The sequence below is a fragment of the Rhipicephalus microplus genome, chromosome 7 (genome assembly GCF_043290135.1).
Source record: "Rhipicephalus microplus isolate Deutch F79 chromosome 7, USDA_Rmic, whole genome shotgun sequence".
NCBI classification, from domain to species: Eukaryota; Metazoa; Arthropoda; class Arachnida; order Ixodida; family Ixodidae; genus Rhipicephalus; species Rhipicephalus microplus.
The window spans coordinates 169,509,328-169,522,819 of NC_134706.1; the positions used below are offsets into that span (position 1 = coordinate 169,509,328).

At 43.8% G+C, this 13,492-nt stretch overlaps 1 protein-coding gene across 4 annotated transcripts; it reads right to left on the reverse strand.

The window, feature by feature from the left end:
* Positions 1 to 1,165: 1,165 nt before the first annotated feature.
* On the reverse strand, positions 1,166 to 12,644 carry LOC142767708 (uncharacterized). Of its 4 annotated transcripts, none has more exons than XM_075869920.1 (5): positions 12,290 to 12,644; positions 7,228 to 7,290; positions 4,979 to 5,067; positions 1,615 to 1,774; positions 1,166 to 1,517 (listed from the first exon to the last, which is right to left on the reverse strand). In XM_075869920.1, exons 4-5 carry the CDS (start codon positions 1,715 to 1,717, stop codon positions 1,255 to 1,257), a joined length of 366 nt encoding a protein of 121 aa, XP_075726035.1. In that variant the 5' UTR covers positions 1,718 to 1,774; positions 4,979 to 5,067; positions 7,228 to 7,290; positions 12,290 to 12,644; the 3' UTR covers positions 1,166 to 1,254. The 4 variants fall into 4 exon arrangements, with proteins under 4 accessions (XP_075726035.1, XP_075726036.1, XP_075726034.1 ...); XM_075869921.1 differs by having other exon boundaries at positions 4,841 to 5,067; XM_075869919.1 differs by having other exon boundaries at positions 1,615 to 5,067; positions 7,228 to 7,282.
* Positions 12,645 to 13,492: the final 848 nt, after the last annotated feature.

Consider the following 13,492-nt stretch of genomic DNA (forward strand, 5'->3'; position numbering starts at 1 on the left):
GCATTATTATGACATGCGCTTTGATTCTCGAATGAAATTGCATACAGCATCGAATACGCTCCTGTGGCAATGTCCCAAGCTAAAGGCACCGAAACTTAGAACATTATCTGCAGTTAAATTTAAACCTACTGCTTGAAACGGAACAATTAAAAGTCTTTTCCTAATTAATGAATAGTTTTTACATGTTATAAAGTAATGCTCTATTGTTTCCGTTTCTTCACAGAATGGACACAGGGGGGATATCGCCAGACCAGCTCTGTGCAAGTAAAAGTTTAATGGAGGGACACGACATCGAAATTTGGTTAAAATAACTTCTAACTTTTTAGATTGACTCCACTGAGGTTTCCAGGGGTATGTTAGGTGCTGATAGTCCGTATATTTAGTAATATTTTCCATAATATCCGTATAAATAGCCCATTTTCTATATCTGATCGACACTATGCCGATGTTTTAGCCAGTATGCAACCAACATTGGGCCGACGAAGGCCCATCGTGTTGCCGACAAAGCGGCCAATGTTCGGCCAACATTGGGCCATATTTCAGCCAATCACATGCCATTTTTACGCCGATGTTTGCTGCACGACGAATATTGGCTACGGATGTACGACCGACATTGGACCAATCCAGGGCCACATTGCAGCCAATCAAATGCCGTTGTTACACCGATGTTTCCTGCACGACGAATATTGGCTACTGATTGGCTTGCCATTATGTAACCATTATTAGTAGGGAATTTTTCTTACCGGAAGATTTAAACAATATGCCTCGATGACCCGCTCTTGTAGCTTTGCAGCCCTGTATACTTGGGGCAACAGAAAATTGAATGCCGAGAACTGAAAGCAGTTATTCGATCTATTTCATCTTTTATACCTCATTCCCTTTGCTAACACTAGAAGTGTAGTTTATTTTTTTACCAATCCATCTTTTGCAATAGCGAGTGCTTTATTTGGTACTGGTATTTGGTACAGCAGATCGAAAAAAGTCGTTAGGAAGTAAATGCTGAAAGCGTATGTCCCCCACTTGCAATCCCCACATATGTCCCCCACATGATAATCGAGAATATTCATACAGTTTAGAGCCTTTTTTTGTAACTAAAACATGGTGATGGTGCTTCCGAATCAGCATAAGCTAGCCAAACAGTGCACCACCGACAGTCTGCAGACCATTTATTCTTTGTTTTTTTTTTTATTTATTTGGTACAACAAAAAATGTATACATTTAAAAATATATATACACAACTAAAAAAGGCCCGCTCTACTGCAGGTCAGGTTGCGTTGGGGGCACAGTGGCAGTGGTGCTGTCAAGGCCCTGGCTGCTGTGGCTGGGCAGGAAGCCAGCTGCCGCGAGCAGCCGATAATCTGCACTCTGAGGGTGGGGATCATCGGGCTGCTCCACAACAAATGCTTCTCTGAAGCGCCGCTTCCTGTCCCCACAGCGATCACCAGACCCTGGCAGCCACCTCTTAATAAAGTTGAGGGCCTCCGCCTGGTCGCACCCTGCTTTTTGGCAGATGACATCTGCATACAAGAACAGAAATACCATAGTACACATGAAGCACTGCAGTACAGAGAATACACAAGGGTACACACACATAAAACAATGAACAAGTCTAACCTGTCACTAATCTACAGAGCCTCAGGTTCACAAAGGCCCTTTTCCCTTTTCTGCCATGAAGGCTGTACAGCACTTGCACGTCATGTGCCAATAGAGCCTTCATGGCATTCACAGCAATTTCTCGGAGGCCACGTCCCCCAATCTGCAGGAGGTGCTTGCGCTGTAAAAAAATGCAAGAAGCATAGATGGGGTAAACGCAACAGCACATCGAAATGTTTTCATGATAAAAATCTGCAAGAAGAGGACACTGAAAACAACAACTTGAATTTTTGGGCATCACAACATTTCATTGTTTTTTTACGCTAACTTCAACTCACTTGACCTAAAATGGTTTCCACATCAGCCCTCTCACACTCAGTGTGAGAACCTTTTAGAGTCCTTCTCTGATATGCAGTTCCGCTGTTATGAAACCAAATACAACACTGTTACAACCCTTAATAAATATTGATTCTAGCTATGAAGTAGTATAATTACTTTGTACAGTGCTCAAATTCCAATACACGTTTCTTCGAGGTTACAATGTCTTTGCCTGAATGTTGACCAGGAGTAGCTTCTACAGGTGAAAAACGATAAAGTATGTGGAATTCAAAAAGAAGCTTGGACATGTTTTTAATCAATGCATTGTAAGCACAGCACAACAAGATAAATGAACATGATCAAGGCGTACTAAGAGGCAACCTTAGAGCGACCAAATCTTGGTCATAGATGAAACTGATAGAAAAATAAAGGTCGCACTAGATGGTCACACCATTTGCTGTTTATATTTTTCTGTGATAGCCAACAAAGAGGCATGTCGCTATAGAAATCTCATCACAATAAACAAAGGTGCATTTTTCTTAACCCTGCGAAATTGGGTGCATGTTAGATTTTTAAAAAAGTAAGAAATCGGCTAACACAAGGCAGGGTGAACTGTAGCTCAAAGTAGAGAGAGCCGCAGCGGACACGAAATAGGGTGATAAATGAACAAAATTACTGAATGTCTGTTTTAAGCAGGCTATTGCTAGTCACTGCCCATCAAACACACGATGCCGCCTACATCGTCTGCTAGCTTAGGACAGTTCACTCGGACTTCACAGACTATAGTAAATACAGTCGAATCTCATTAATTTCAACACACTTAATTCGAACTGACGCTGTGGTCCTATCAAAGCTATACCGCGCTCCGAAAATGCTCTCAGCACCCCGCCCAATCCAGCGGTGGCACTTCAGACACCTCATCGCTGTGCTTGAAGAAAAAAATGAAGAAAAGGAAAGAAACGACTGCGGTGGAATGTTTGCCAAATGCCAATCTGCGACATTCCTGTGCCACGCTTCGGCTTTTTCCGTCCCTGCCACGTAGAGACCCTTCTCCTCTTAACACTGCGCACGAAGAGAAAGAGGGGAAAAAAAGCTGTCGCAGAGAGTTGGCTCTCTCTCATGCCGATCTGCAACGCGCCGGTGTCACGCTTCCCTGTTTTTCGTTCCTGCTATGTAGAGACTCTTCTCCTTTCAACACCGCGCATGAAGAGAAAAAAAAAAGCTGCCGCGGAGTGTTTCTCTCTCGAATGCCGATCTGCTTTTCTCCAGGTGGAGACGCTCTTCCTTTCTCATCATGTGCTGGCCACGCTCCGGCTGCAGCGCAGATGGTAACAGTGAAAACACAGTTGTCCTCGAAGAGTGTCAGTACTGGACATTGCCGCGCGCAACTTTTTTTGCCAGGAGAATACTGAAGCCGAAGTACAAATGCTTTGCAAACTGCACGCAAAACTTGTTGACTCGTTGCAAGGCCAACGTGTACAGACATGTATTGACTATTTTAATTAATGACGGAGGTCCTGCAATTTGTGAATAAAACTTCTCCATGCACATGCATCACTGCATGGTGAGCCCTCCGCTCGTTTACCGTATTTACTCGATTCTACCGCGCCCTCGATTGTAACGCGCGCCCGGTTTCCACGACAAAAAAAAAAAAAAAAAAAAAAAAAAAAAAAAAAAAAAAAAAAAAAAAACCCTAAGACATCGGTTGCAACGCGCACCCTTTTTTCTCGTTGGCCCGCTTGATCACACCACTCGGGAAAACGACTCTTTTTGAGAGCGTCTTCCGTTTAAATATGAAGTACGGGGGAAGCTTATGCCTATCTGACGTGCGACGGAGCATTGCTGTCACTCTAGTTTTACCGTGGCCCGATGTCAGTAAACGAACTTGCTTCGCCCCCTTCTCCTAGACGGTTGTGGTGCCAGGCATGTCGAAGTAAAGAGGCGTGTGATCGGCATTTCCGATTTGCCCAAGCAGGTAGCCGTTGTTGTGCCGCAAGTTTAGGAGGAACCTCTGAAGACTCTGAAGCTTTTCTTCGTACTCCTCCGGCAACTTCCGGCATATGCCCGTTCGCCTTCGGAGGGAAAAGCCTTTTCTCTTCATGAAGTTCGTTAGCCAGCACCTGCTCGCTTTAAAATGGCTCTGCATTAGCCCTTTTTCTAAGGCTAACTGCATAGCCTGCACTTGGAGCAGTTCTGTCGTCACGGGCCGCTGTGCCGCTCACTGCTTAATCACATACTCGCCGAGCAGCTCTTCAATTTGTGGAAACCGACCCTGCTGTGGTCCACTGAAGCCTTTGCGTGAATCTTTGCTGTCGACAATATTCTGCTTTTGTTTCCACCAGTCCCGCACGCACGTTTCGGGAACTCCGAATGACCGCGATGCGGCCCGATTTCTGTCCGTTCCGGCACACGCGACGACTTTTCTTCTAGAAGCAGCATTGTGGTGCACTCGTCGAGTTTTTGGAGTCGGCCCTACCATGCCGTCGATGCTAATGTACTACAAGATGACGAACTCCTCAGCGCACGCATGAAGTGCCGCGCATGGAAAACGCATAGGCAGAAATGACCGACGCGCCATGCCGACGCACGTAGGGGGCGGCCATTTACTAAGTGGCGATGGCAATAGAATGACCATATTCATTTTTTTTTTTTCGTACTCGATTCTAACGCACATGCGATTTATGAACTCTCTTAACCGGAAAAAAGGTGTGTGTTAGATTCAAGTATATACGGTAACTTTCATTATTTTGGGCTTCTTTTAATTTGAACAAATTTTCTGGCCTCTTTGAATACGAATTATTAATATTCGACTGTAGTACAGTGGCTCATGAGATAACCTGACTAGTTTGTTTCCCGAAACACAGTATCTTAAAGCAATACTAAATTTCTGCATGTTACATAGGCATATTAAAAATCAAGAAATATACACCAAAGCCGCAGCCACAGCTTTACTCTGCACAGCTGCCTCTGCTGCCTCCACTTCTCCAATTGTACCAGCAGGCAGCTGGGGAAGGTCAGAAGGGCGCTGTGCTGGCTGGGCGTGCTGAGGCACGGACAAGAGCCGTACCTAGTGCTTCAGCTGTCGCACCTCCTGCAGAACCTCTTTTTGTTGCTGCCGGATGCCAAGTTGGATCCGCACGATCCGTAGCAACAGAGCTGAAACATACAAGAGTACATACCATATTTACTCGCACAATTTGCATCCTCACATAATTTGCTCACCAGTATAATTAGCCAGCCTGCTTTACTACAAGAAACTTTTTGCTCGCATACTTTGCCCTCCCCAACAAGCCCGAGCCACCTTGCCAGCACACACACAGACACATTTGACTTCATGATGCTCTGGTCAGGCACATCTCTTGTCGAGCAGGCGAGTGCAGTCTTACACAAAATGGACTGAGTGCAAGGTCCCTTCTTCCATGAACTTTTATGCTTTCCCTAGAATATCGAACTTGAAAACCGAAACCTGTTTATGTGTAGTCCGAAATGCCTAAAGGTTTGCCTCCTATCTTCTCACCTCTTCCACGGCAAGAATGTATTCCCGAAACACAGCACAGATGTTGAACGCGTGCAAGGACCTGTCCCATCAACTAGATGAGGCAGGTTTTCGCACTCATTTTCTTTTTTTTTTTTTTTCGGTTTCGCCATCTGGCCATTGCGTTTTTACCGTTCCTTGTGATAGGCTACAATAATTATATACGAGGCAGATTGCTGTTATAAAGCTTACCGAAGAAAACTGAAACCGTGCTACCGCTAAGCACATCAGCGTGGAGTTCTTCGACATGCAATATTCAGTATGGGAGCCAGCAGAAGAGTGCGTTGAATAAGACTTAGCATAGAAGCTTGGGTGTGTTGGTTAGATATCGGAGGGAACACAACGCAATAGAAGACTGGGACAAGGAATGGACACACACACACATGAAGGGCGACACACACAGCACTGTGTTGGCATCGCGCTTCCTTGTCTGCATCTTACTTTGCGTTGGGTTCCCGACAATTATAGGAGAGTACTTATGTTCTCTGGTATAACCCTGTCGTGAGAACTGGTTTTTGTGAGCAATGTTCGGAAGAACTTCAAGAAAATGGGGGCATTTGGACAGGCTTAGCAAACAAATGACAATCCGCTTTGAGACAGCTGTGACAGCGCCTGCAACATATATTCCCAGTTGGGCTTTTAGGCCAGCGATTCCTACTAGCTTCGCACATAACCGGATCGTCAAAAAAAGTACACATAATACACGAGTATATACCGCATTTGACTCTGTAGCTTTGATGAACCAGGCAGATACACAAATTTATCCAAAACTCCATTGATTTTGTTGCAAAATTATTCAACAAACAAATTGCGATTTTATCCATGTTACTATACGATTGTGGCACTTTACCATTGCAGCTTTCCAGGAGGCACACATAGTGCAGCGTTAGTTCACCACTCGCAGTTAATTGTATGGAGTAGGTTGCTCACAGCAACTGACTGCATGCAATGGTGAACATCTTGCATGCTTGCACCGCTGTTTCAGCATGCTGGCTGCTTTCCATACGCCTATCAATTGATGTTCACAAAATTGGGAAGATGAAGAAAGACTACACAGTGCCCTCTGGCCTCCCTATACTCCAAACCTCCAGCCAACAAACAAACAAAAGAAACAGAAGTATGCAAATGAATATTATTCCTAATGCAGCTGGAATGGAGTGTAGTTTTCACCAATTCTGTGTGTTAAGTCAATATGGAGTGAGTTAATTCCATAAAGTAGCTTTTCTCATAACAGTGTTCACTCTATAGTAACACAAGGAGTGACTTCATAGCATCTAGAAGGAAAAATAGAATCTTCAGTATTTGACTGAAATGTGAGGCTCTACCTTAAAACAACAATAATCTGGAAAAAGAACTCATTACATTCGAAAAAAAAAGGTAGCACAATTGATCCCCTTTACAAGAGACACTGATGTAACAGACAAACGGGGATAAGAGGCACCAGTGTGCAGGCTGACATTTGGCCCATCATGCATCAGGCACTCCGTAGGTGCGCCTGTGCAGCCGGGAGCCCTGCAGTCAAGCATGCTGAGCAAGACTGTTGACCACTGTACAATTACACATTGCCACAAATTTTCAAAACTTCATTTCACAGACTTCTGCAAAAGCTTCTTACACTCTTGCATAATTTTTGCACAAGCTTCTCTCATTCTTGCGTGATTTTCGTCAGAACATATAAGTGTTGGAAGTTGTATGTCCCCAAAAACTTGCACAATACAAATAGCATACATTAAAGTCTATCACTTAATACGTGCATAGTGTAACAATGAAAGGAAACTCACGCATGGTTTGCTCCGAGCCTTCCCCCTGCGGTGCCTCCTTGTGCCTCGGAGAGCACTGTACAGCTAGAGCAAAGTAGCATCAATACAGTGTTAATGGCAGGTTAACAAGACAACAAAACTAAACCCCATATTCATAAACGCTCCCCGACTCGACTTTCACCCTTCACTTGACAGAGTTGAGCACTGTGCCGCTGCTCGTTTGAAAGCGACGCTGCACTACTCGAGAATCACAGCAGATTATTGCTGACATGCAGCGACTTTCTCTGCTTAGCTACAGACACGGCGCTCCCATCAGCCATCTCAAGTGAAGGTGAAGCGTTGAGTAAAGGGACGTTCTAGCATACGGGGGTAAGATTGGTTGCAAGAACACTACAATAGACACACTTAATTTTTACACTTCATCTATATTGTACAGCCACACACAATCTGCATCCTTATAATGCAACATATACATACAGGCTGATAAAGTAAACACTGCAGGCTGCTCAAATAACACCTACACAAAAAATTACCCAAACGTGGCCATGCGCAAAGTAGTTTTATTTGAAACTCACAAAACGTTTGCGGTGATGGAGAATAAATAAGACAGGTTACGCTTGGAGGCACATGAGACCTTCGCAGCTTTCATAAAGTACAAAAAACAATATGGTGTGTGTGTGTATGTACGCATGAAGCTTCAGCCTTTACATACGGTTTCTTGAAAGAATTGACTATGAATTTTATGGCACCTGTGTCCTTCAGCGCAATTGAAAGCCTGCTGAACAGTGTGTGTAATTGTGGAATAGTTACATGGAAAATGGCGTGAAACACCTAAAATCAAATTTTTCTAGCTAGGAAATATGCAGCTGTGTATACACAATACATGCTGCAAACAGTGGGAGGTGACCACAACAGTGATTTGAGTGTAAGCGGCAGTATTCCGCATTCATGCACCCCGCCATTTTCAACTGTTGCCCAAAAGCAGCATCACTTCAGCGTGCTACTTTTTTTTTACATCATAAACAGCACGGAATACAGCCAGGATGAAAACAACATATGCAATTAAATTTTGAGCACTATTTATGGTGCGCATGATTGATTGATTGATATGTGGGGTTTAACGTCCCAAAACCACTATATGATTATGAGAGACGCCGTAGTGGAGGGCTCCGGAAATTTAGACCACCTGGGGTTCTTTAACGTGCACCTAAATCTGAGCACACGGGCCTACAACATTTCCGCCTCCATCGGAAATGCAGCCGCCGCAGCCGGGATTCAAACCCACGCCCTGCGGGTCAGCAGCCAAGTACCTTAGCCACTAGACCACCGCGGCGAGGATGGTGCGCATGAAAAAAAAAAAAAAAAAAGGCCTTTGTACAACGACGAATTCATAATTTGCCTTCACGGACCTTCTGTTAGGCTGCACCACATACAGATTTTTCGTGGCTTTCAAAAGAGATTCGAAAAAAAAATAATAACCGTGTTTACTCTCGTCATGAGCGCACTCACTAAATCACCCTCATTTCAGTCGCCAAAATTTTGAATTTTTTTTTTTCTTCCACATATTAAACACACACCCTACGTTCATCCGCTGCAGTCCCACGGGCTCCCCTCCCTTGCCGCCTTCGCTCGCTGCCACGTGCCATTTTATTTTTGTTTCTATTTGTTCACGGCACGTCCCCTGCCTTTTTTAATTATCTGTTGTAACATATGTGGCATTATCTTGTTCCCGAGGTGCCACAGGTGCTCTGCTATGTAGATACACCATTAAACTAGTATTTTTGATCAACTGTGCATTTCTGATGTTTACCTTGCAAGTACGTGAAACTGGCATGCTTCTTAATCTACGATACACATGTGGCTTGTCTCACTTTGAAGGAAAAGTTAGCATACAATGGTGTAAATGCTTAGAATTTGAAATATTGAGGCAGCAGGACACCGGAGATGATCATATGGTAAAGAAACGAGTGCTGCCTTATTACTGGCAAGTTGTCACTTATATGTACAAATGGCAAGTTGTCACTTATATGTACAAATAAATTTTGCGAGCTAAAAAAAGTACAAAAGCACAGCGAGGCTATGATGTGGTTCAACCTGTGGATTCGCTTCATTTATCACGCCATATGATGAAGCTTCCTTTGGTAAAACTGCCCAGATAAGAAAAAAAGTTTGCTGTCCAATACAGCAACTATACAAAGTGTGCACGTGGATCTCGCAGCGCCTTTTCGTCACTTCCGAAATGCGCCACCAACATGCCCGGGCACCAACCGAATCTATCGCCTACAACTGCCATGTTGTCTCCTAGTGCTTGCACCCGTTTAGCTTTACCTCACGATGCAAGTTTGAGAAATTATGAGCTGCTAGTGAGGCAAGTTGATTTAGTAGTCCACACAGAGGGAGCAGAGCTTAGGGTGTTTCTTCGCTGAAAGTTATAACCTAAAATTGAGAACGCACATTCCGATTTTCCTAAAAGTACCAGCGTATTTGGCTGGTGCAGATTAACAAAAGCTACTTGAAGAAACTTTGCAATATTTGCATCTTCAGGTGACACTTTATTACGGGTAAGTGGCATAGCCAAGTATTTACCTGCAAACAGATATAGCTTACCAAGATACTGTACATACCAACTTGTCCGCAGTTAAAATGATGATGGCGAGGAAGGCGGTTAAAATCGTGATGGCGACCACGGAGATTTGGTATTGCATTGAAACAAACTATAAAGAATGGGAAACAATATTTGTTCACTTTGAAGTATAGCCGATCGGTTCAAGTTGGGCATCAGGATTTTTTTTAATTAGTCAATTAATTCTATACACGGTCTCTATCATGTTCAGTGACTCCACTGTACATTAGCGTACAACAAAAGCAAAATACAAAGTGAAAAGTGAGTTAAAGCCTACGCGAAAAATAAAGTGATGACTGGCATTACCGCGGCACACACCACGCAAAGTCGCTATCTGCCTTGTATAATATTTTCCTCGACTATTTCCACAAATTGCAATCAAAGAGGCTCAAGCTCAACATCAGCATTGTTTAAAACACTTGGGGGGGGGGGGGGGGTGGCATTGCTACTTTGGTGGCGTAGGCCGTGACAATATATTCATAATATTATATCTCTTGTAAACTTGCCTAGCTCTGCACGACTAGTTTTCGATGGGAGCTGCTGCGCTTCGCACATCCACTCTTAAAATTGCGGCTCGAGAGATTTTGAGCTTTCACTTGGTTTTGGGCCAGGCAATTCGTAGTTAAAGCAAGATAATAGGCCCTCATAGGTTGTGGCGGGCAGCCGGTGTACGCCGTGGCTGGTGTATGTGTCGCACATCTTGATTATCTGGTCTTGTATCGAGTGAACGAGCGAAACCTTCCTAATCCAATGAGCTCGTTAAAGTAAGACAACAAAAAACCACAATCCTTCCACATCGTTCACAGCAACAGATGACGAGCCCCCAACAAACCGCACTGCAGCACGTGAACTGCCGTAGGTACCCAGGGAGTTACCCGGGCATGGCGGGAGAGGGCGACAACGGCAGAAGTGACATCACAAGAACACTATGTATAAAGGGGACATTTAAAGACTTTTTTCCCATTTTTAAACTTCGTGCACTGTTCTGTCACAATTTATTGCTCAGAATAGTTGTATTTTGAAAAGGGCACTAATTCATAAGCCCAATGATTTAAGGATGGGTGCATTTAGGGGGCCCATTCTACGTTTTACTTATGCCCTTCAAGAACTTGCTTACAGGGCCAAAGTCCTGTTTCAGAAAGAACACGCTAGTGCGTGGCCAGCAGTCCGTCAAGCATTAGTGCTGGTGAGATTTGGAAATGCAGCGCATGAGCATCCTCATCTGCTACTTCTCTGCTCATGCTCTCGGGGCTTACTTGCGAGGCACGGTCCTTCGCACTTTTCATTTTCACACTGTAAATCAACTGATACCAACTCTGCCTTCCATTATTTAATAAACCAAGATTTCATGGTCACGAGGACGAGCTTAAAATGTTTGCTACATCAGACCTGAACAGCATTTTGAGTCATCAAAACTTGCTAGTTGCAGTGAGCATTATGCAAAAAATATGATGTGCTTTACAGTGACAACTTGCAAAACACTGCAGCAACAATTAAAATCATGCATTTTTTGTGCTCACAGGAAATCCCTGAAGCAGGAGGCACTGGGCTAGATAAATTGCGCAGCTAAAATACGGATGCGCTTTCCAATGCTGTCATGCGTACAGGCGAAGAAATGGCAGACAAAACTGGGCGCACCCCGATTCTATGTGCATGCGTCCCATTCACAAGCCTCACTGCCAGTTAGCACCACATGGCTCACTGTTTATGAGCTCGCTTGTTTCCTGTAACAGTGGACCATACGGTACACCTATTTAAAAACGAGGATAGAATGTATATAATGCAGCATCTGATGAAGCCATGATGATATGTTGCTGATGAAATCTGGAACTCTAGTTAGTACCCTTATTGTTAACCAGCCGACCGACTAGCAAAAAGATTTGCGACTGAAATGATGGCATCTACACCTGCCCTTAAAGGGACACTGAACAAAGTTTTTGCCGCCGAGATTTTCAGCCAAAGTGAAAGATCTGGCCATGAAATTCATAGACAATAATAATTTCAAGCAGAAACTACGAAAAAATACTGAATTTAATGAGCCTTTTACAAAATGCCGCGTCTAGCTCTTAGACACGGCGTTTTCTAAAAGGTCGCGACATTTATTTTTCAAGTTTTTTTTTGTTATTCAAGACAAATCTACGGTGCATTGTTCACAGAAAACAAAATTGCCTCGGTAAGATTTTTTTGCGAGCAGCTTACTAATTTTAAGGCAGGCGCGTTGATTCGTGAACTGAAGGATGCGAGTGATCGATCTTGCCTGCTAGTGGCTAGGCGACAAAGGTTTACCTCATGTCCTGGTGTAGCTAAGTCACGCAAATGGAGCAGAAAATGTGCATTATCATTTATTTCACCTAAATATCACACGTATGTGACTTGCCGGTGACAAGTGATCAGGATGAAGTCGACAAGTTGCAAATCTGAACAAGAATTCACTCGAATGAAAAAACAACCTATACTCACGTGCACGGTGAAGTCGAACACGTCGTCCGTCAATGTTGTCGCTGATGCCCGAAGGAAAAGAGAAGAGGACAAGCGACGGGGTCGTCTCTTTCTATAAAGTCGGCGGAACTGCCAGAACGGCCAACACAAAAGGCATCGGGTTGACATTCCTCAATCTGGGCATCAGTCGCTCCACCCGGGTATGCAGCTGCTACTGGTTCTACTACTATCCTCTTCCCGACATTGCAGTGTTGCTGCCATACTCGCGAACATTTTTAAATTAAAGCACGCAATCATGTATTATCGTGCACCATACTAAACTTAAAAACAGTGCGCCGGTACATGAGATCACGAAGCGCGGTCTACGCCATCACAAGAGCAATTAGAGAAATGAAACAAAGAAAACAAAATGTATAAAATATTTTGTCTCAATACGATCCGCAACCAGTTTCCTGCAGTGGCTTTTGGCTCTGTATGAACGGCCAAGCCAGTGCCAAGCCAAGCTTGCGTTCCTGATCAGCTGTTTGTTTCCATCGAGAATTCAACAGTAAACTGGCAATTTGTTTAGATGATATTGCTAAAGGGTTTGAAATTGAATATTTCTCTACGTACTACTGCTGTACTTTTCCTCTCTGTTTCCTGATCACAGTGATGAGATTGAGGAGGTTACAGTTTAGAAAACAGCAAGTGCAGCTCAAGCATTGCTAGTATCGCTGTTTCGGTAATAAAATGTCACAAAGATTTTGCCCCGCGACCTGCTTGCCGTGTTCGAGCACCCAGTAGAAATTTACGGTGCCGCGTTTGAAAGAGTTGAATAAAATTGCAATATTACGAAAGGAAGGCTCTGAAGCAACATCGCATTTTATCAGGCCTACACCTCCCACACCTAGACGAAAACTCGTCGATATTATCTTGCAAAGCTGTGTATAATATTTAAAACACATTCTTTAGCCCACGATGAATTGTTCTCTCGTGTGGCTTCTCCATTTGGTACTGTCATGTTAACTTACAAAGGCAACTTTCCATATTTAGTCTCTTTAGATGTTGCAAAAGCTTGACACGTGGTGTGTATGCCATACTGATAATTCTCCTCGTAACCTGGGTCCGCCTCTTTAAACAGCGTCACATTTTATTGTTCGCAATTGTGTTAGTTTTATACTGTAAGCCAGCTGTGTGATTTCATCAATATTCACGAGTGTTCCCTGACTATACAAACACGTGCGT